General features: G+C 52.6%; 6 protein-coding genes across 6 annotated transcripts; 2 read left to right on the forward strand and 4 right to left on the reverse strand.

Moving 5' to 3' along the window:
* Positions 1 to 366: 366 nt before the first annotated feature.
* On the reverse strand, positions 367 to 2,023 carry BJY04DRAFT_164655 (Zn(II)2Cys6 transcription factor). Its single transcript, XM_073709101.1, has one exon. It carries the CDS (start codon positions 1,853 to 1,855, stop codon positions 494 to 496), a length of 1,362 nt encoding a protein of 453 aa, XP_073565211.1. The 5' UTR covers positions 1,856 to 2,023; the 3' UTR covers positions 367 to 493.
* Positions 2,024 to 5,036: 3,013 nt separating this feature from the next.
* On the forward strand, positions 5,037 to 5,809 carry BJY04DRAFT_202125 (uncharacterized protein). Its single transcript, XM_073713153.1, has one exon. It carries the CDS (start codon positions 5,374 to 5,376, stop codon positions 5,560 to 5,562), a length of 189 nt encoding a protein of 62 aa, XP_073565212.1. The 5' UTR covers positions 5,037 to 5,373; the 3' UTR covers positions 5,563 to 5,809.
* Positions 5,810 to 6,187: 378 nt separating this feature from the next.
* BJY04DRAFT_224064 (Hsp70 family protein) lies at positions 6,188 to 8,809 on the reverse strand (the record flags this gene model as incomplete). Its single annotated transcript, XM_073717855.1, has 8 exons — positions 6,188 to 6,916; positions 7,009 to 7,228; positions 7,321 to 7,445; positions 7,503 to 7,605; positions 7,664 to 7,925; positions 7,978 to 8,095; positions 8,162 to 8,670; positions 8,749 to 8,809. 8 exons carry the CDS (start codon positions 8,807 to 8,809, stop codon positions 6,188 to 6,190), a joined length of 2,127 nt encoding a protein of 708 aa, XP_073565213.1.
* A 267-nt stretch (positions 8,810 to 9,076) lies between these two features.
* BJY04DRAFT_202129 (fungal specific transcription factor domain-containing protein) lies at positions 9,077 to 12,015 on the reverse strand. The gene is made up of 6 exons (XM_073713154.1): positions 11,622 to 12,015; positions 10,961 to 11,563; positions 10,732 to 10,886; positions 10,514 to 10,684; positions 10,127 to 10,468; positions 9,077 to 10,079 (listed from the first exon to the last, which is right to left on the reverse strand). The coding sequence occupies exons 1-6, from the start codon at positions 11,847 to 11,849 to the stop codon at positions 9,533 to 9,535; spliced, it is 2,046 nt and encodes a 681-aa protein (XP_073565214.1). The 5' UTR covers positions 11,850 to 12,015; the 3' UTR covers positions 9,077 to 9,532.
* A 4,352-nt stretch (positions 12,016 to 16,367) lies between these two features.
* BJY04DRAFT_202133 (ankyrin repeat domain-containing protein) lies at positions 16,368 to 18,236 on the forward strand. The gene is made up of 2 exons (XM_073713155.1): positions 16,368 to 17,933; positions 17,995 to 18,236. The coding sequence occupies exon 1, from the start codon at positions 16,436 to 16,438 to the stop codon at positions 17,567 to 17,569; it is 1,134 nt and encodes a 377-aa protein (XP_073565215.1). The 5' UTR covers positions 16,368 to 16,435; the 3' UTR covers positions 17,570 to 17,933; positions 17,995 to 18,236.
* Positions 18,237 to 18,323: 87 nt separating this feature from the next.
* BJY04DRAFT_164754 (bZIP transcription factor) lies at positions 18,324 to 20,202 on the reverse strand. The gene is made up of 2 exons (XM_073709102.1): positions 18,901 to 20,202; positions 18,324 to 18,849 (listed from the first exon to the last, which is right to left on the reverse strand). Exons 1-2 carry the CDS (start codon positions 19,615 to 19,617, stop codon positions 18,478 to 18,480), a joined length of 1,089 nt encoding a protein of 362 aa, XP_073565216.1. The 5' UTR covers positions 19,618 to 20,202; the 3' UTR covers positions 18,324 to 18,477.
* Positions 20,203 to 22,064: the final 1,862 nt, after the last annotated feature.

A 22,064-nucleotide genomic window follows, 5' to 3' on the forward strand; every position in this document is an offset into this window, starting at 1 on the left:
TAGGCCACTGGCATTCTGGGCGAGATTGTGTTATCATTGTTCGGCCAACGTAGCTTAAAGCGTTACGTCGCTTCATTCGACTAATCGAAGGCGTCGAAGATGGGTAATTCCAGTCGAAGGCACAACAAGGCTCCACGCCTACCCCAAACTTCGAGACGTTGAAGAGATTCTGAGGCATGCTAGAGCTGTGCTCACCATCGTCGACAATTGAAGCTGGTGCAACGCACAACGTGAGAGCTTACTTCAAAGTACGATTCTCGGTACAAGAGCTGACTGAAATGGATTCTATAGGAAGATTCAAGAGCGACTGTCGGCGACCGCTGTTACAACCTTCATGCGCCCAGACAAATCCGCCTTTCCTCAACGCTCAAGCAACGCCTGGGTTTACGAGGCGATTATCAGAACCTCGTCGCCAGGCGAACGCTATCTGCACCCCCGTACTCCTTCCTCCGGACAAATGAAATCTCGACTTCATCTCCCCGTTCGTGCTCGATCAAGCGCGTCGGAGCATCTCAATGGTTTCGGCAGAAATGGCACGAAGGCGTTTGCGGAGATCGTCCTCCAAATTCGAGAAGGTTGAGTTTGATAAAGGAGAGGAGTGTGCAGCAACAACCAGCGAGTCTTCCATTGCGTCTCGTGCGGAGTTAGACCCAGAGATGCGGTTGGTGCCTCGCAGCTGAATACTCCCGAGGCGTGAGGCCAATACGTTGACGAGCCGCTGAACTCGATGCAACTCGCCGAGGACTAGTTGCGCCGCCATACGGCTCCAATTCCTATCTGGGGTGTAATAGCTCTCAGCCAATGCAGATGGATGCAGATCGTGCGCAATGAAGGAGGTACATTCTCCTTCGCTTGGATGGATGGAGCTTGTAGTCTTTCCTTCCATGCCGTCTTCCAAACCCGGCGTTCGGCTTCTCGCGGCAGCAATATACCAGCCCATCACTTTGAAGACCGCAAGGGAGACGATCGAGATGATATAAGGGTCACTGGAGCACGTACAATCCAGGATCTGGTTGATGGAGTCGATAATTTGTCGGTTCTCTGAAATAATCGACTCTAACGTGCGGCTCACGCAAGGTTGCTGCTGGCTTTGGGGATAGTCACATGTCGTTGACGCAGTCGAAAACAGGTTCGCCAGGATACTCAACGCTGTGGATAAACAACATGCCGCGGGATTGAACATGTTATCCCAAGAGCCCATGGATCTCGAGTCAGACGAAGCTGGTGTAGGGAGTAAAGAGTGCTCCGTGGCTGAAATTGACCCACTCAGTCCCGGAGCGGATAGTGTTTCTACATCACAGTGGTCGAATCGGGGTGGCTCTGTGACGGACGCAAACATGTCACTGACATCAGCTGTCAATGACATGAGCGAGGAGATGTCATTGTTCAATGCAGTCGGCGACACGAGTGGACCCCACAGATCCGATGTTGCAATCATGCTATGATCAGGTGCGCAGAAGGAGATTGGCGGCACTGTACTTGGAGTCACAGGCATGCCATGTGGTAGGATATTGCTCGCAAATGGGGCTGATACAACTTGAGTATCCGGACTCATGCTGAGGCTTGTCGCTTGGAGCGTGGAAGGGACTGGCGAGGCCGTTGACATGGAGGACGTTGCTGTCAATAAGTGATTTGCTGATCTCGATGTGCGACCTGTCCGGCGAGACACCTCATACTCGCACGAAAGCCGGCGTCGCACGCACCGGCCACAAACGGGTTTCTCCTTATTGCACCTGACCTTTGAATTCGCACAGTTCGTACAACTATCTCGGAGCTTTCGAGAATGCTGGCCGCTCGTCGGACGAGACGTATTCGAGAGCGATGAAACGGACTCTGCACCAACGGGCTCCGTCATGCTTCATACCCGGACCTGAATTATGTGGAGCAGAAAGCTGTTCTTGAGATACCTCAAGTCTCTGAAGGCTCCGACTTAGGAACTGTGAGTGTTGAATCGGTAGGTACCCTTCACTGAGTTGCCCTGAACAATCCACAATTATTTATTGTCTACCTGGGAAGGCTCAGATTGTATTCTGCTCAGCTTCGAAATAACCCTGTTAGTGTTGACACGGGGGCTAGCTTGTCCTATTTTAATGTTCTGACGCTCTGCCGGTTGCTTTTCCTACGTGAGGGGAATGCCGGCTCGGTTTTCAATTACTCTGCCCGTCAGTCACGTAAGAGGACTGGGGGTGCGATGAGGTGGTCAGACATGGGATCTAAGGGCAATGCAGCACTCTCGATCTGGTCTCGATGGAAATCCAAGTTTCATACTTGGAGCGACCGGGGTGTTCGGCAATTGTCGAGTACCGCCCGCCGCCCCATTCTGAAAGTGCTCGCGAAATTCACTCGCCTGTCACTGTGCACGAAGGCTAATCTGATGATCGCCTCCGGTCTGCGCTAGAAAGCGACATCCAGAAATATTGATCGCAGTTGCCCGAGCTTGGTCAGTTACTGGCCCCCACGAAGCGTCTTGACGATTCTGGAAGACCCCTCCATTCTCTCGATGACCGACACTCCTCATCTAGCACCCGGACTCGATTCCTGTGTTGGATCTGCCACGTCGACTCGTCGAGAACTCTCGAATAATTAAACCTCTTTAGCCCCTCGGCAACGTGGGCGTCTAGTCTGCGCGTTTCACGGTACGGGCCGCTCCAACTCCTCTGGACCATCAGCATAGGCTATCTTGGACAATGGACGGCAGCGGTGCAGTCTTTGGTTCCAGGCCGCCAAACCCGCAGTGCATCCTAGCTCATGGTTCGCAGAATAAGCCAAAAGGTTCCAGGTGTTGACAAATTGGACACATCATCGTGGCGCTAAATTAGTTCCGCTGACGCATCATCCAGCCATATTCCTTATTTCGAGAACTTCACCTATGCCACTAGCGATGTAGCCTCGGGCATCTGATAACAAGCACGATCATTGCATTCCGCTGAGCCTCAAATGAACATCTGCACCTCTGATAGACCCATGTTCGGCGGCACTTGCACTGTTTCCACCCATTTCGGTGTACGGGCCCATCGAGAGAGTCCCTTCTATGCGGATCAACTGAAGTTGGCTCTCTTGGAGTCGAGTGTATCTTAATGCTACCTGCTTTACGGGTCGTGATCCCAGGGCGCTGCCGTCGGTGATTTTCAAATAAACATCAGGGGCTATGTTGCGCTAGCAGTGTTGGCATCGGTTGTTGGGGTAGTAATTGAGTTCTTTCACTTCCGCTGATCTCGACATTTGCTCTGAAATGTGTTCAGAATATGACCAACCGTATTGCGACATTCAATTTCGCCACCTCGCGCTTCTCTCCCGGCCCAGACAGCGCTCTGCCTGCAGCATTAGGGGTCTCTTCAGCCACGCCTAGTCCGGATCTCAAGGGGAGGACAACTTTAGTCTAATCTTTGTTCAACACTTGACGACAGGAACAGATACCGGATGACAAGGGTATGCCACGTCCTGTGCATCCCCTTGGCTAGCTACAAGTGGCTTTGAATTCTTGAATCCTGTACTACATGACGCAATATACTGGACAGCATAACTCGGCGATTTTAGAAACTATTCTGGTCAGATATCAAGGGTAGTCGTCTTGACTCTCAAAAGATCTTTGTTTACTTACATGACGTAGCAGATTATCTCCCGCGGGATACGAACAACAAATCACATACTTGGATTCGTGACTCGATATGGCACCTGGGGGCTGTTCTGGCGCTTATGCGGCTGTCTTCTTCGGGTCAGGGGAACCCGGCTGTTGACAAGTTGACGCTGTCAAGAGCACAGCTGCCTGAAAACCTTCGACCAACAAGAAGTCAGAATTTGCGTTGCACTTGAGAATGGGGCTTTTTTTGTTTGCCATTGGCTGATGGCGCCCGCTCTGAATCGTTCCTGTTAGATCCTTGACAAGTGAGCAAGGGTCAGAGAGGGAAAAAGCAAAACCCACCTGATTGGATGGACCCGGTGCATCCGGGGCAACAAGCACCGCAGCCCCATGCAGTCATCGGCAGAAGACGTGCAGCAGGAGCTGTAGCTGTAGCGACGCATACGTGAGATGCAGCTGGCAGGATTTTTAACTGCCATGCCACGGGAATTTTGACAAATAATGAGGCTGGGCTGCTGAACTACCGCTGCTGTTGGTTTTTGAGTGGTTACTATTAGTTCAATCTCCTATTCCACATCCCATGGTGAGTGTACCACTGCATGATGTGCTCGGTGATCAGCGAAGGATCCTTCCTGTTTCGGTAACAGGGGAGTTCAACCTCTGCGCATGTCGCGGTGGGAATATGTTTAGGGCAGAATGAGAAACCCGTCCATCCCGAGTGAGAACCGCGGTGCGCGCACCTGTTATCAGGTCGGTCTTCGAAGTGAATCATGTAAATCATGCGCCGAGACCTCGCTACCCTTTTGTTTGACACGGGGCTTTGGACTGACAGTTGCGACAGGCACATGCTGCACTGATGACGGCTATTGCGATTCCAGCGGCCTTGGCCCGCTTGGAAATAGTAGCAAGTCCGGAATCCCAGCGGCTGTTCGATCAACCAGTCACCGATCACGATGTGGCATGATATTGGATTTATGACATCTTCTGTTTCGATGGGTCGATGTCGATGGCAATAAGCAGAGCCAGTACGATTCCATCAGGGTGAGCCCAGAACTTGAGATCTACTCTGTAATGCTTTCACATAGCGGTTTGAATTCGGACTGGAAGAAGCAAACTTTCTGCAGGATCGGTGTTTATCCAAGCTTTGACCAGCGCTTTGTACCCAACAGACACTCTTCGAACCCAAGCCGAACGTTCCTGTTTCGCATATTTCATCGATTTTCGCGCCATAAACTGAATGTGGGATACACGAGCGTCCTGCAGTAGTCTTGGACACTCACGCGCCCCTCAAGGAAGGACAGGGCGTTGTCTCGCCCTTGTATAAACCACAGTCTGCTCGCTATCAAGCTTAGCTGATCGGTAATCTCACAGTATCCACGACTGAAGCAAGTTTCCCGGCGGTCATAGCCTTCCCCACTTCCCTGTTCACCCAAGTATACCTACGTGGACAGGTTGTTCCAAGAAGAGATTACTCGTCCACCACGAAAGGAACATGCCTGGGTACTCCATAGTAGATGCACCCTCAGCCTTACTGTCGGATCTGCACAATCTGACTGGTGATACGCGTTCGTCATGACCTGGCAGACCTACAAGGTTTAACGGTCCAGATCACAATTGGTTGCAAACACGGCTGGAAGATCTGCATTATGCTGAGCCCGCGGCACATCTTCGCATCTGTCCTGTAACACCATGTGCTGTGATGACTTACTCGGCCTGATTGTTTTCCCGGCTAAAGTAGCCGACAGTATGCTCTCAACGATTGGAGGGACTTGTCCCTCGCGTCAACTTGGAACATGTATCCTGGCCAGATCGTCCAAGCCACCACCAACAAAATGGGCCATTGCGTAGTATCCTATCATTGCTTCGGGATCGCCGGGTTCTACTTACGGGTCGCAGCAAAGCTTTCGCATATGAGATTTCTTGACCTCAGTCGGCTCGTAGTCACCAGGTTTCTTAAGTCTCGATGGTACCCGGCGGGATGACTCTACCCTGGCTGCAGGATCAAGCATCTGGGCATTTGTCAAATACATGTCGGTAGGGCGAGAAAGATGAAGTCATACCACTGGCGAGAGGGTCTTCCAGCTATATTCGACTCCCATTTCTCTGCGCATCTTCCTGAACCCCTGGATGGCCTTGCCAAAGTTACCGAATTCCGCAGGTTTCAGTTGCCCACCAGTGTTGTTTGGCTTGGTCCTACTATCCGGCCTTAAATTCCCAGCCACAGCTCGCCCATGAGGATGACGGGGCGTGCGGCACTGCTTCTCTAGATTGATACCAACTGGACCCATGATGGAGCCAAGGAATCACTCCACTTTTGTTGTTGGTGACTGGCCCCGTCAACCTTCTCCTTGCGTCTGGATACCGAGGCCTTAATCCATTTACGATGCTTTTCTTCAAAAACTTGGTGATTTTTACGTGTGACCCGAGGCTAATTTGACAATGAATAGGGCGTTGCTGCTGCGTATGCGAAGACTGGTACTCTCGAAGATAAACTGGGCCAAGCCCTAGCCGGTCACAGTGAAAGCATAGATATACTCCATACAGCTAGGGATATCAAAGAATATAACAGATAGACAAAGATAAAACAAGACCATCATCCAACGAGTCTCAGTTAAAATACTGCGCCTTCACCAGCCCCCTGCCCTGGGGCTGCGTCTGTGTTTGCGTGTGCACACCCAGAACATTATCCCCCGCAAGCTCAAACCGCACCCCACTCTCCATCTCCGAAACCATACTATCGCGCTGCATCTGCACACTACTCAGCGGCACAGATAACCTGCGCTGCCCATCATTCTCATCCTGCATCTTCTCCGCAATCGCCTCCCACTGCACCGTGATCGGCCCCGAATTCCGCTCCGAGGATGTAGGCGAGATACTCCCACTCCCAGCCACCGTCGAGCCACTAAACGTACTAAACCGACTCGCCGCGCTCGAATCCGAATGAAGCTGCGAAATCCCAGGTCTCTCCGCCGTCGGCGAACTCAAAGTATGCGCCATATGCGCCCTTGAATTCCCCATAATCCTCTGCCCCTGGGCATTCCACAACTCAAAGCCCAGCCCCGCCGGTTCGATCACCAGTTTCACGATGACCGTGACGAGAAAGTAGACCGGGGCGCGGTTATACCAGCGGTGGTTCTTAGGCTTCTTCTCGACGGCGGCGGTGTCGACTTCTAGGGAGCAGATAAGTTGGGCGCCTGGGTGGGTCATGGAGGGTGGGAGGGCATTTCGCGGGGCGCGCGACATGACAATTTGGGTTTTGAAGGGGGTTGAGAGGTCCCGCGGGGAGAGTTTGCGGGGGAAGGATTTGGAGATTCCGGTGCGGGGGATGAGGTCGCCCTGTGTGTTTCTTGAATTAGAGTGCGTGTGCAGTTTTCATGTGTGTTACCATGGTTGAAGGGGATTAATGGGGGGATAGGGTGAGAGCATACCTGTAGCACGAGCCAGTCAATCTGGTTGATTGCGTACGTCTTCCCATTTCGTTCGTCGTAGCGGGTCATCTCGCCCTGGTGGCGCTTTGGGTCGTAGAGCCAGTCGCAGATCACGCCGTAGGAGACGGGGGAGTAGAGGTGGTTGAAGACGGCGGGGGCGGAGTGGGATTTGAGTTGTTGCGTTCGGTTCATGACCTGGCCTTGGACGACGGCTAGCTGCCTTTTTGGACGTGAATCTTGTTAGTTGGGGTTTACGTATGGGTGGATAGAGGGATGGGAAAGGACGTGGAGGGAAGGTGAGGGAAGACGTACGGCTCGTCGACTGTCAACACCTTGATTCCACCAGGGACGAGATGCTGTGTGGATTCGTAGCGCTGGGTTAGACGTTGGCGGACGTAGGGACAGCTGCCGAAGCCGCCGGAGAGGACGAGGAAGGACTGTTGTCTGTCAGTGGGATGTTCTTTTGAGAGTAAAGAGGTCGAGGAGATACACACAATTTTCTCTTGAGGATGCGTAAGTTGCAGCCTCCGGATCTGCTCATCAAGGAGTTCAAATAGGTCGTTGATCTTGGAGTCGAAGATCGCACGGACCTCTTCACTGTACTCAGGGTTAGTCTTTTGTTTCGTATCTGCATGATAGACAGACAACCACCTACCTCGAAATCAAGATAACACCATTATGAATCCCTTTCTCCGGAAAATGCGGCTCTATGACTGTGCTCGGTAGCTCAAGCCGTAAGGCGGGAAGATCGACTCCTTCGACACCAAATGAGCACTTGAACCGCTCGAAGCGGCCGTGCATCATCTGCCAGGCGATATCCTCGGTCGTTCCTGGAAGAACATCGCTGATGGGCTCGAGCTTCGCGCACAGGAGCTGGTGCACACCCAGGTCGATGAAGACGGAACCGACGGGTTTCCCTGCTTTAGTTAGAGCCAGCCGAAGTAGATAGTTATAGGGTGAGACAAGTACCTTCGACAAACCCCAATGGATCATAAACAGTCGGCTGCCCTGGCTCCGAAGCCAGCTTCAGAACATTGACATCTGTGGTTCCCCCACCGGCATCACACACCAGTATCACGTCGTTTCTCTACCGCCATCAATCAGCGCTCGCTCGGGACAGTCTTCACCCTAGAAGAAATGCCAGGAAACAAACCTGATAATGCAACCCACTAACATAAACCGCCGCCGCCTCCGCCTCCGTCAACCCAATCACGGCTCTATGCCCCTCCCTCTGAAACCTCACACTCCCCCTCAACTCCTCGACCATCCTCGGATCCTTCCACGTAGTCGGCACACTAAACACAAACTCAATCCTTAACCCCTCAAACCTCGGCATCGTCTTGCGCAGATACTCAACAACGTAGCCATAGATCGCCGCAATATAATCCTGGAAATACCTCGTCGCCTGCTCCCGACTCGGCGCATTAGGTCGTGAGTCGACAAAGTCCGGATCCAGATTCAGCTTGAAGTACTGTTTGATTTCCTTGGTATCTGGCAGCGAGAGCGATTCTTCACATTGGAACCCCCATTTGGGCGACGGCAGAGACGGGTGGTAGAGGATGTGCGAGGGGACTTTCGTTGCGATTTGGCTGCCGACGAGGCCGGGCCAGTGCTGGATTGGTTTCGGGGGTGGCCAGTGCGGGCCGTAGGAGTAGGCGACGCCTATATGTAGTAGAGGGTGTTTTTGTCAGTTTTCTGAATAATGTGGCAGACACAGGTGAGAAGAGGGGGTAAATGTACCAGTGCAGGTCATGCCGAAATCAACGCCGACGATAATGTCGGGGGTCCAAGAGTCGGCCATCGTGAGTGTACTTACCCCACAGCACGATCTATCGCGGTATCACAGTCAGAAAACGACTCAGCGGCCAAAGGTCGCTGGACAAGAGACATTTCGGCGAGAGGAGGTTGGAATTGGGGGCGGATGCGGATTTGAGAGATTGGCTCAAGCCTGCGCCATGCGGCCGGGCTGAGGGAGCTCGTATTGCGATGGATCACTTCGCCTGCCTTAACCTTGCTGGTGCTAGTCCGACACAACTCATCTGAGCTAATTTAGTGTCCTGGAGATCGAGCCTCACGCCCTGTGGGGGGTAATATTTTTATCTCATTAATCAAACGCTAATCGGAGCTGCTATAAAATGCTAGTAATGGAAGCAGATGCTATAATGAATGCTCCTTCTGCTAATACTGTGGCCAAGCCTCTGCCAAGCTCTATTGGCTAGGACGAGATGCTTTGGTTCTCACACCGGCAATGCCCAGAGACCCATGCTGCAGATGAGAATGTTGCGGGGAGGTTCGTGAAAGTGCCGAGGAGCATCAGCTTGGGAGGCATAGAAAAGGTGGCCGTTGCAGCTGTCTCGGCCGCCTTTATAAGCCAGGACGGTCGCTAACGACTTGCTGGGCGACGCCATGCCGGCAGATTCCTAGCTCTCTTGCTGAGTGGTTGTACGGAACAAAGGCCGGAGACGGATCCTGCTAAGCTGATCCAACCTACAGTGTTGTGGTGGAGGTTACCGATCACGAACTGTCATTCCGAAATTTTCAGCTTGTCCATCTGAAGGTACTGGTCCATTGGGACCATACCCGAACCGAGACCAGGGCCATTCTTGATCACAGACTGAAAGTGGGGATAGAAACTGCTAAACTTGTCATGGTCGTTGGCGCTCCAGCTCTCCGCTGCAAAGGACCTGAACAAGACATCCGTCACTTCCGGCAGCGAGACCTTCATGTCCTGTGCAGTGAGTTGTAGCATCCGCATAATGCCCTTTCCGAGTGGAAATCGCCTTGAGAACGCTCGCGACAAAGTGGACAGGTCGATAAAGGCTGCACGGTTCTCCGGCGAGTCGAGGGCCCCAATCAAAGCGTACAGGGCTGATGTTACCCATTGAATGGTGCACGGTGCCATACGGTCGATTCCCCAGCGCTCACGATGGATACCAATAAGGTACGAGATACGTCGCGCATCGGCAAATGTCCGTTCTCGAGCGGACACGGCTGCTTCGTGTTGCCCTTGTCTAGTATGGTAGGATTGCAGGAACCAAAACACCTGAATGATGGTGGTGTGGTAGAAAAGGCTGCAGGATTAGCGTTGGGAAAGAGTCGAACAGCACAGCGGACTTACTGAGGACCGAGCACTTGAGGAACTTGCGCTGTCTCTACATCGAGACAGGAAGGCAGCGTTCTATACCACTCTTGTAGCTTCTGGTAGACGTCGCAAAGGAAAGGTATTGCATCAGAGGGAGGCAGGCTACTGTTCCCCGAATGAAACATATTGCTGATGTTGATTGCGATGCAGCACAGTTCGCACCAGCTATTAAAGACGCAGAATTGGTGGCCGGGTATAGGATCTATTCGGCGAGGAAAAGGAGACCACACGTCAGTTGGATCTCGATGGTCAATCGGGATTCGCGGTAGACGGGGAGGTTGGGCAGGGATATGTTTCATGAGCGAAGTCGCCGCCGTACTACGCCTGTTAGCTTCAATCGCCGAGCACGCGCAGAGAGCATACCAAGCCTGGCTGAAATTGCCCCACAGGGTCAAACTCGCGATCCTCTCGGTCGTCCGTAATCCTTCGTCGTCGCCTGCTTGCGGTGGGTGTGTTGCAGCGTACTCCCGCGCGGCTCGACAAGCGTGGTCGAGATACTGCCAGCCCTTTCGATCCTTGCCCATCAATACTAGCCTGCGGTTGTCAACGCAGCTCACCATGTTGTTCTTGGGGCCACCAACCTCACCCAGAGAATCATCAGACCTTGTATGGTCGGAAGGCCCACGCTCTCCATTGGTTCCTCCTCAAATAAGCGACAGGCTTCGTCGAAGAACCGTTGCCCGCGGGAAAAGGGATCGTCTGGCACGCCGTATACCTCCGCGTAATCGGAATCGAGCTAAGGAGGCCACAGGTTAGAATCCTCTCCAGTATGCTTGATAGAGGATCGACGTTGGCAATCACTTAACGTACACTAGCTTGGGCGAGCATCGCGTTCACTAAGAACGGCGTGCAGAAGCGACTTCCGAGGTCGCCCCGTTGCATTTCCCGGATAAACACCTCCCGATCCATCCAGCAGAAAAAGGGGTATGTCCACGTGAAATACATGGACACAAGGTGTGAAACGAGGTCGTCATCGTCGGTGATTGTTGTCCAGGGCTTAGCAGGGACTTGCCATATCGGCGAGCTTGCCAGGCGGCGCACATCAAGCATACGTCGTCGAGCGCGTGGGGGAACATCATCCTCCTCTGTTTCGTCGCTCGGTCGCGATGCGGTTTGTTCGAGGTCGCGCAGCTCAGGTGTCTTTTCGATCTCCGACCGCGCAACGTTCTCCTTTAGCCATGCGTGTAGCTCTGCGTTAGGCGCCTGACTCCGGATCAGGTTTATCAGCTCCACGGCCTTATCTGGACGGCTGGCGGCGACACAGCTCTGGATTCGATCCCAAATATCACCGGCGTCTTTGAGTCCCTCGTATCTCCGTTTTTGGCCGAGTTTTCGACGCTGGTCGGCCATTTCGTTGACGACGCATTCGATACCGTTGGCGGCGCAGTGCTGACACGGCGGGTCGCCCCGACACTAAACGAGCCGCGGGGTTAGAAGAGGATCGCATGAAAGTTGAATGGAAGAGACGCACCTTCAGCTTCTTCTTCTTACACTCCTCGCATGCTGTAGTTTTGTGTTTCCGACCGTTGCTGGCCTTCTCTTCGGTCGCGGCATTGTTCTCGATCTCTTGGGCGCCGGGGACAGGAGCGAGCAGGCGCGAGTTGATCTGGGGCTCGGACATAAGAGGCGCGGAAGGAATGACAGGGGTGAAAGAAGGTTTAGCTGGAGGAAGATAGTGTGGTGGTGGTGCCTTGGTCATGGAGGGGCTCTGGGCTCTGGCAGATAGGAACGCCGCGGCATGTTCGGAAAAGAGTCCCTTCGGGGGCAGTAATCGCTTTATGGTGATAAAGCAACCCAAGGGTTTGGTTAGGTGACCCAGAAGCAAAGCCCGAATGCTGAAGATTGCCAATCACACCGCTCGGGTGCGTATTCCAACGCGAGATCGAGGGAGAACGAAGGCCCCGAGTTTTGTGCTCAATTTCTCCGACCCGGATGGCTGTTCCGGCCAATGACCGCCCGCTCTACCTTTTCCTTTTCCCCCCCATCAATGGATGCTGACCCCTGCAGCTTCATCTATTCTTCTATATTGATCATGATACAGTGCGCTGCATGCTTGATTATCGAATCGGTGTGACTACCGTACCTGTGCAGCACTGCAGCAGCCTGAACGGACAACAGCCCCTCGGGCCTCCACGCCTCGTTATGTTGGCACCACCACTCTCCATCCTCCCCACAGCGGAGAACAGAGCCCAAGACCACGACAAGCATATCCCTGTACGAAGTATGATCTTTACGACGATAGTCCGTCGATCAGATTCTGCAGCCTCTACACCGTATGGAGTACTCCAAGATAAGCGTGGGTCGATCACACTGCCGCGCATTTATCACTCGACCACGTACGAGCCCCGGCCATCGAACGATCCTTCTTACTCTGTTCTGCGGATAATCTATACAGCCATAGCGGTCTAGGACGGACCTGTATTTTCGCCGCCGACCAAACACAGCACGCTCTAGACCCAGGATCAGCCATCCCTCGATTCCTCGACCACTAGGAGAATAAGATTATAGCGGCAAGCAATGGTCAATGCCCACATGGGACTCCGCAGGACCTTAAAAATGGTATGAAATAGTGCCATCGTGGACTCGGAACGGCCAGCGCAGTGTATTCTGTTCGTGCCGCTGCACAGTCGTTACTTTCTAACCCGCCTTGACAATCGGCAACCCTAGCATGTAACCAGCATGGCTTACAAGCACAGCTTGAACTTGCTAGCACGCACGCAACCTCAAGTGCGATGGCTGGATATCCGGGCCGATTCCGGGAATCGCGCGCAGGATCCGTGCATGACATGCAGGTCTGGCCTATTTTGAAGCGATCTTCCACCCCTACTTAAAGATCTGCCTGTCCGAGTCTCAACAAGACTCAAGTAGCCTATTATTGCACCATCTTGTGCGCCTCCATAATCACGCTTGTGAACCGCGTGACCGGATGCCGGATGCTCTCTACTTCTTATAGACCAACGCATATGCTGCATGCATTTGGGCCGCCATGTCTCCATCTCTAAATCAAGGTGGACCCTGATCCTTCTGTTTGCCGACTTGACCGCGATATTCTGACTCGGATTTGAATTGATGTTGCAATTTGAATTAACCCCTCGCGTCCGCACTTCGGTGGTCCCTATGCACCGCGATTGATGGGGCACACAACGTGACAACAGGAATCGCAAAGAGCAGAGGTTTACCAGATGCCTCTCTGACGCTGTACACCTCGTTTTCGTGGTCTTATAACACTCTTCCACCGGCTACAGCCCCTACAATTACATATTCTCATTTATCCGGCCGGTGGACTACTTCGCTATCTAAGCACATTAAGCGAGACACCCGGCGCCTATCATCAGTGACGTCAGTGATACCCATCATGTGGGGGCTCATATCAATGACCATGCCCGAACCAAGATCGGCTCTACTCCGGAGTACAAAAGAGAGGTCGTCGTTGACAACAACGCTTTGACTGTTGGACCTACTTCATATAGTATCGCCAATGTCTCTCCGTTCGGCCGGATCCCATCATCCTCTGCTTCCAATTCTCTCTCGCCAAACGATTCGACCCACCTAGCTTTGAACATCAGTGCCGTTAGTATCCGCTTTTAATGTCGAGACGGCAACTCCACCGCGACCCATCCCAACAATGCATAGTGTTGTTATTCGCGAAGGATCAAACAGCTGCGTCTAAAGTCAATAGGCTGAAGAGGCTGTATGAAGTGATTTTCTCCTCTCGCTCGACGCGAGAGCGATCATCAGTCACAGTTAGAGTCTCTATTGCTCTGCTTTGTCGCCTGTGTACCCAGTCAACAATCGAAAAGGGTGTTGATAACCGGTGTGGCGGGCTTCCGTATCGCACAGCTGGCACCCGAATTCTGTGAACTGCGTATAGAACAAACTGCCGTTCTATATGTGGCATTCTCTTGTATCAACTTTCATCACCGCCGCTTTGAAGTATTCTTTCATCTCACGTCTCATTTCATTCCTCCGTACACTTCACCTGTCAGCGTCGGACTCAAAAGCGCTCGGCAAGACCCGCCAGCTACAGCCCTCAAAATGGGCCAGCAGGGACGACGATACCCACGATGGCTGTCTTTGTGCAACATAGACCAGACCCCTTCACGCTAAAGTGTGGCGTATAAAGTTAGTGACTGGAAGTTAGTGACTGACTTTGAGATAACTTTCAGTCGGACCTCGCCGATGTGTCACGGAGAAGAGGTCCTGCCAATTACATTCGGAAGAATCTCATCAACGCAGTGGCACACTGCCGATAGTCTAACTCACTGAGAATTTCACCATCAACACCTACCTCTTTCTAAACTGCCCAATGGTCTGGTACCGAGCGCTTCGCCCACAGGATTTCTTCTGTGTGTGGGTTTTCATAACGGGAATTGCCACCGCACGGACACTATACAGCTCTAGACCAACCATCTTTGGAGATATCACGTATAAGGCACCGAAAATACACCCCCTGGTCGAGGCTCGAGGCTCCTTCGCACGTGGCTGTCCCCGACGTTTCGTACTCTTCATCGGCAATCTCTAAATTGTGCTGACTCTGAGTACTTCTTCTCCGGAGCCCGGTCGAATCAGAAGAAGCAATAATCCATTATCAGCGTGCCCTGTCTGCAGGATGAGCGCTGAATCCGTCGATTTGTGTCCGTCGGGCCATTGGCATCACCATGTGCCGTGTTCAAGGGGCGCCACAACGGACCCTTCCACCACTAGCAGGCTCCCCAAATCCCGAGTATTGCTCTCACGCGATACGTCCTGTTATTTGGTCTCTGATCTGTGAGTACGATGTACGTTAATAGCACGTATCGGACGTCGCAATCAGTCCAGATCTTGTCGCCTTTGCAAAGCCGCTCTACCTGCCACCAACGATCTTTTTTCTTCTTTCCCGTGGCGCAATCTCGGTCCCGATGGCCCCGGTTTTGGCGAGAAGCCCGTCCCTAGGTAACGGGACGGTACAGTGCGATTGCGCGACATCTTACGCGCCGTGCATGGGTGTAGATTGTGATTTGACATGCGCAAACTTGAGTATACTAAGTTGAACTCGCCCCCGCCACACTCACACCCACTATAGGACACGATCAGGCGATTGAGCAGAATCTGGCGTCCTACGCACGGTTGTGCAACCTTGAATGGTGAGTGCTCCGGCATTTATCTCGCTGACTGATAACGGCCTATCTTTTTGAAAACCCGGTTATCTGCCGTGGAGAGGTCTTTCTAGACTTACCACCAAGGTGTGGAAGCCGCTGTCTTACACCCGTTGAAGCCATCGCCCACTCTAATGACTGATTCTAAACGGTGAAAGGTGTCCCCGCCGCATTTTTGGGGTATTGGTGTCTGCAATCTTCGGGTACAGACTATGTTGGGGATGGGATAATTCTTAAAGGTGGATACGGGTAGGGCTGGCAGGCGCTGCCTGTAGATGCCTTGTGAATAGGCTCGCTCAAGGTGCAATAGAAGGATTCTGCCCATACGCGCAACTAAAATTGCTAGCACCTAATTTTATGTCCACCTCCAAAGGTTCCGGTAATATCAATTTGGTGGTAGATGGTTGTCTCATAGCTACGAAGCTACATAGGGATTCATATATATATATTTTGAGAGGAGTGGTAGTAACACGGCGAGATAGGTCCTTGTCCAGGTCCACTTTACACATAGAGCCTCATTAAACTCCATCTCGCTTACTTTCTACCTTCTGTCATACCCAAAGAATCCGATAAATTAGTTGATGCGGTCGTTGTCGAGAAAATAACATGGTCACGTGGCATACCCTTGGACATTGGATGTTTGCTGCCAAGTCCGACTTGAGGTACGTCCTCGCTAGGTACTCTCTTCAGTTTAGAGCACTTGAATGACCTTTCGACATTTGTGAAATCAAATTCTGTTGTTGTGATATCCTAATACATCTCTAAAAAAAGCCCACCACCTGGAGCTCAGACAAGGAAGCACGCCCGCGTCCGGGCCTGTCGACTGCCCCTCCTTCACGACAACCCGATTTGTTTACAGACGCGCACTTCCGGCGACATGTGGTAGTAGCCGCCGCTACAAGTTGCAGTCATGCCCGTGGAACTACCGACAGAGCTTATTCTGCTGATTGCTCAAGAATTCCAAGCTGGGAGAGACATCAATGCCCTAGCACAAGTTGATCGCCGGCACTACCGTCTGCTCAACGACTTCCTCTATCAACATGATCTCCGCGAAACACGGGCCCGCGGAATCTCCACGGCGGCTTACAACGGAAATATACCAGCAGTCAAGCGCTTCGTTGCCGCAGGTTACGATGTAAAATCTGCGTACATGATCCCCTGCAAGAAATGTGGCCTTGGTTTTCCGCGCGTGACCGAGAGACACAAACAGCTTTTCTGCCAGCATCCGTTGACTAATGCTGCTATGAACGGAAGCTTGGAGCTGATGAGGTACCTGCTCGACTTGGGATCGGATATCAATGTATCGACTAACCTTGGCCACACGCCGCTCATGCTCGCTGCGAGTGGCGGCTTTCTTCCTGTTGTGCAGGAACTGTACGAGAGGGGTTGTCAGGTCAGCCATATTCATGACGCTACCCTGCAGCGAACAAAAACACCTCTTCAGAGGGCTGCGATGTACGGACACCTTGAAGTAGTCAAATATCTTCTGTCAAAAGCAGAGGACATGGAGAGGGCTAAACTCATCAATGTCTGCTTTCCCCATGCGGGTTCGTCAGGAAGCTTGAAGCTGGTGGAACACCTGCTCGACCACGGCGCAGATATCAACGCGCGAGATCCAACGCAGAGATACGGCCCAGATTACCTCGGCGACACTGCACTCTCAAATGCAGCATCCGGCGGTCATTCGGGGGTTGTGCGGTACCTCCTTGACCGCGGGGCTGATCCATGTCTACCCATCGGGCACTCCGATAACTTCGATACAGCTCTAGACCGCGCAATCGACCGAGGTCGCGACAAGGTTGTTGCAATACTCCTTGAGCTCGACCCATCGAAGCCAGATATGAGAACGAAAAACGCACTACGAGCCGGCAACAAGGCGGTCATCGAAGTCCTCTTAACAAAGCACCAACCACGTCCGGACGGTGACTACAACCCACTCGCATTGGCAGCGCGCAGAGGATCTCCTGATCTTATCGGGCTATTCTTAGACCAAGGGTTTGATGAGACGGCAGGACTACTTCAAGCTGTCAAATGGTCTAACAACGACGCCGTGGAGCTTTTTCTCGGCCGCCGGACCGCAGCGGGTATGACAAAGTGTATACCCGAGATTGTGCAGGAGGCTTTCAGGAGTGAAGCTCAAACTATTATTCGGGCTTTATTGAGCTATGGTGCTCCTATTTTCCCGAAGGATAGGGCGCTGTATGGATCGCCTGACTATAATGAGTTCGCAGCGCTAGCGAATCAGTTTCCTCTGGCTACAGAGACCGACAGTGCACCGGTCTAGCCCCCTGATCCAGGTATAATGGCTTCGCTTGGTTACCATGATGCTCCTTGGCAATGACGAACAACCTCAAAATACCCTCGAACGTCTGTCTACCATTCAAGGTGCACAATTATCATCCACCGCAAAGCCTCCACGACGAACTGATCAATAAACGATGCCCTGGTTGACTTGTACACATGCCTAACTCTATACTATGTTGCCTGTCAATGATGTCGAATCAAAGCTCGTTGAAACCTATTCTTGACTACTCATTACCTCAAGACCCTGCATGGCCGTATATACATCCTGTTGCCCTACGGGTCGCTTACTGTTTGGAATCTTCTATCGCCGTGAACGCACAGGCGCGTTTTCGCCGGATCTAAAGTGCGCCTCATCCTTACTGTTACTCATGCGATTGGGGCCCCTAGTGATGTTGGACTTAGAAGAAACCGCTGCCATAGGCATTACGCTCAAGGGAAGGAGACCGGTCCTTTGTGTTATATGCCCCTCTAGCCGACTAGCCTTTGACCATGTACCTGTTCATTGTCCTTCTCCTGCTTCTGCTTGGCAAATGGAGGTACCTGTCCGCTCTATCCTTGTGAGAATCGAGAGCACGTACTGATGTATATCAGTAACATTCAAATATCCGGGGAGGATGGTTGTTTAGATGTTTTGATGAGATTACAGGTGACTTATAAGAGGCATGGGCTTCTTGGGGGTGAGCGAAGGTATAATGTTTGTACATAGAGCTCTTCTCTGTAGCAGATATATGTTGAAGTTTGGAACGACTGGGACGAAAGATCATCCAAGACAACGGTGCAAGTATGCTAAACGGCACGGCAAAAGCTGAGAATGGATGGCACCCTCGGGTATCGAATTAAACAGAGCTTCCACTACAATAGCTGCCGTGGGAAGTATAGAGTTGTAAATCAAACCGCCTCCCCTACGTTGACATGCTTCCGCAATTTCGGGAACATGCCAGCCCATTCCGCCGACACTTGCCAATTCTCATATTGATATAACCCGGTCTCAAATGCCTCTGTCGGCATGAGCTCGCCGTTCTCGCTTGTGTATATGAACTCCTGATCCTCGGACCACTGGAAGTGGACGGACCGCATGTATAGGATGACCGAGTGCCGGGGGTCTTGGAATTGCTGCGATTTCCGGATTAGACGGTCGCGGAGGCCAGGCCACGGGAGGAAGTCAATGCAGACGGGGTGGGGGATGGTCTTTTGGATCTCGGTTGGGTAGAGCCACGGCGGGACGTCACGCTGGGTTTCTTCGTCGGGGCAGAGGCGCCACTGTTTGGGTTAGTGAATGGTAAAGGTAGTGTATTGATAATGGATGCTTACTCGGAGGAAGCGATACATGACAACATAGCAGGCGAAGAGGGTGCGAACGTTGGCCGGACGGACCTGGCTGAAGACGAGGCCTAGGATCTGGATGACGGGATTATCGGTCGAGGTTGGTCGGAAGACATGGACGAGCGATGGAGTGCGAGGCAGACGTGTGCTGTTTGAGATACTCTTGTTGAGACCCTGGTGTGCTCGCAGGAGGATGGAAAAGGTCGAGTACTCGAGACACTCGTAGTAGGATCGGTGATCGACTCCGCACCGGCAGTCTACAGGCACGTTGTTATCGGGCTCTCCAAGTGCCGGCCCAGGAACCAGCATCGGCAGTTTATCCGCTGATAAGAGGAGCATATCCTGTGCGTTGGGGAGAGGCCGCGGCTGGTCGAGCGAGGTGGAGGAGTTGGCCGCGGCCGCGGCAGCGGCAGCAATGGGACTTGGGGTCTCTGTCCCAGTGAAGTCGAAGCATGAGAAATACCGCGTCTGATCCCGCAGTCGTTCGTTGAGAACGCGGACCTGCTCTGTCAGGGACTGGACGGCCTCCTGTAGGTTTGTGACTTGGGTCTCTAGGGTCTCCATCTGCCGTTTCTGTTGCTCGCGTTTCGCCTTGTGGTTGATGCGGTCAGCTTGTCGTTTCCGGGCCAGCTGGGCTTCGGTGCGACGGCGTTTCTTTTGGGCGCCCTCGGCGGGCGTACTTGGGGAGGATTGTGCTATCTCCATCTTCTGGTGGCTATCATCTGATTTCTGAGAGATAGCGACGGGGGGAGAGGGAGCGTAAATGACAGACAAGGCCGGAGAGTGACGGAGGAGATGATGGGAATGGATCGGTCGCAACCCCGCATTTTGCCCACGGGGGCTGTTGCTGTTGGTCTTGGCCTGTCACCAACAACTCTCTCACTCTCAGCTATCTTCCTTCACGAGGCTATCCAACGCCTCGGGCCCTCTACGTGCTAGGTATTGTATTTCAATGCCTCTGTGAGATCGATCCTCTAACTACGCTCATCTTTCCAAGCATTGTATTTCTGACCAGCCTCGACTCACTCCCCAGATCAAAACACGGGTGGAGCCGATCTCTCCGCAGGTCTGGATCTCTACCATGATCGCTGCCAATGTCATCCGGTTCTCGTCGCTGCTTACTGGATAAGCCACCGAAATACACCGTTCCTGTGCCTGACTGAAGCTACCACGCTACCGTACACTACGACCCCCCTCTGTCCATACCCCGGAATTCGTCCGTTCCGAACGTCCCGCCCACGCCAAATAGATCCGAAAGCAAACGATCGTGGCCGGACTTTATTTGGAGTTACAATGGAGGCGTAGAGGCTGTGCTCGTCGGGTCCTCCCGGTGACACTGGCAGATGACAAATGCCATATCGAGTCAGCGTTCGGTCTGGACCACGATTGTTACGGCTTGGCCTTGACAAGAAAGATTACGGAGACGCTGACGGCCCCAACATGGCCATGCTCGCAGCGAGATTGTGATTATTCCTGAATAGCGCAAGGACGGTTGTTGAACCTTACCCTGTCATGCGTCCATCCGCAGAAGAGTTTCGGTACCCTGGGGATAGCTTCGGCCGACTCCAACGACACATAAAGTCAGCGTTGAGATTGGGGTAGTTGCGCGCACTAGCGTGCTCTCGAGCTTCGCATCGACCCATCGAGCCCATGTAGCTATGCTGCTATGTACGGATACTCCGTACCTTTGTTCGGAAACGACCCTGCGAGGCCTCAGACACCAGCTTCTGCAGCACAAAGATTGGGCCCAAACCGTTAATAGATGGCTTAGTTCTACCTATAAATACGAACGTGCGTCTTCATGTTCTTATATTTATGGGCCCTGGGTTAAACGATAAGTTTTGGCCAAGCTGCCTCGGCTATCATTAGCGTGCTATGGTCGACGTCGACCACGAGCATCGCGTCTTTTTCCAACAGACAATAAGTGCAACCAATAAGAATATTTGTGAACCAACTGCTGGGACAGCTGGGTCGGCCATAAATCATAAGAAAGTACAATTTTGGTCCCATAAACCACCTCTCAAGGTTGATTACGATCTTGTGGCGAATTTGATGCGACTACGGAAATATCTTCCAGGACAAGCGTTCTCCTTAGTGGTTGTACTGCCAGCCCGTCGTCATCAGTTCAAGACCTGGGTATAGGTCTATGGAGCCTTGACGTTATCACTGCAATCATCGGTACTTTGTTTCAATCGCAGCTGTACGGCATTCAGAAAAGTCGTGATCTGATCGAGTTTGTCATGGCGTCACATCGGGTGAAGCTTGCCGCCTACGATCGCGATCCTCAATTCCATCATGGCAGCTCAACAGCCGACTGGCAGGGGTTAAGATATCGCCTAGATTCTACTCAAGAGTCGAGAGCAGTTGCCGGCAAATCAGCTTCAGCCATCCAGCCATCCAGCCGTCGTGGATTAGTACTGCTTCGTTGAATAATCGCGACGTTCCTCCGCCAGCAGGACCGCGCGAGATGGGAGCGTGAATAGAGTCCTTCTTTCCGCTGACGACTCCTTGAAAGTTCGGACCTTTGCTTTCAATCTTTCGAAGAGCTTGCAGCTCCGCGGAATTGGACGCGGGAGGTTTGAGCGACAGTATGAGTCTTTCGCCACATCCCGAACCGACACCCGCCGGAAAACGCAACACCCATGTTGGCGATAGAAACTGGTCTCTTGGTTCTTGTGGGGATGGGTCATTGGGGGTTTGGGGGAGCTATCTCCTTGCTGCAACCCATGTGGTGTAGGTGTCCTCTGCACTTAAGGTTAGCGAGCGACTGGGAAGGAGCCGCAAAGTTAAGTTTGACCCTGGCATCCATGGCTGAAAAAGCAACGAGAGCTACAGTGGAAACCTACTGTGGTGGATACTATCCCAGCGGGAGAAGCACCTGCATTATTCCCCGACCTTTCATCCATTTGCATCAAATGGCGTGACAGACCTGACCGCATCTGATACCTTCTATACGACTTCGATTACTGAGTTGAGGGAGACATGCGCCCGGTGAAATAGTTCTCACAACTGCAGAATGTTTATTCTCCTGTGCTCTGGCATACCAAGCGACATTCTTCTGCGATGACACTGGCATTCGGTCTGGCCCTCATGGTTCAATTCTCCTGTACTCGCCGGAGCATGAAGCTGGAGAGGTTCCAGTTAATCGACGT

Source organism: Aspergillus karnatakaensis (genome assembly GCF_047715665.1).
Source record: "Aspergillus karnatakaensis strain CBS 102800 unplaced genomic scaffold BJY04scaffold_83, whole genome shotgun sequence".
Classification (NCBI taxonomy): Eukaryota; Fungi; Ascomycota; class Eurotiomycetes; order Eurotiales; family Aspergillaceae; genus Aspergillus; species Aspergillus karnatakaensis.

Coding starts and splice junctions, on each gene's coding strand:
- BJY04DRAFT_202133 (XM_073713155.1), top strand. CDS start 16,436: ATGATCCCCTGCAAGAAATGTGGCCTTGGTTTTCCGCGCGTGACCGAG.
- BJY04DRAFT_164754 (XM_073709102.1), bottom strand. CDS start 19,617: ATGGAGATAGCACAATCCTCCCCAAGTACGCCCGCCGAGGGCGCCCAA. Junction 18,850..18,900: donor TCATGTATCGCTTCCTCCGA/GTAAGCATCCAT, acceptor TAACCCAAACAG/TGGCGCCTCTGCCCCGACGA.
- BJY04DRAFT_202125 (XM_073713153.1), top strand. CDS start 5,374: ATGTATCCTGGCCAGATCGTCCAAGCCACCACCAACAAAATGGGCCAT.
- BJY04DRAFT_164655 (XM_073709101.1), bottom strand. CDS start 1,855: ATGACGGAGCCCGTTGGTGCAGAGTCCGTTTCATCGCTCTCGAATACG.
- BJY04DRAFT_202129 (XM_073713154.1), bottom strand. CDS start 11,849: ATGACCAAGGCACCACCACCACACTATCTTCCTCCAGCTAAACCTTCT. Junction 11,564..11,621: donor GTAAGAAGAAGAAGCTGAAG/GTGCGTCTCTTC, acceptor CGGCTCGTTTAG/TGTCGGGGCGACCCGCCGTG. Junction 10,080..10,126: donor CCTCAAGTGCTCGGTCCTCA/GTAAGTCCGCTG, acceptor CTAATCCTGCAG/CCTTTTCTACCACACCACCA.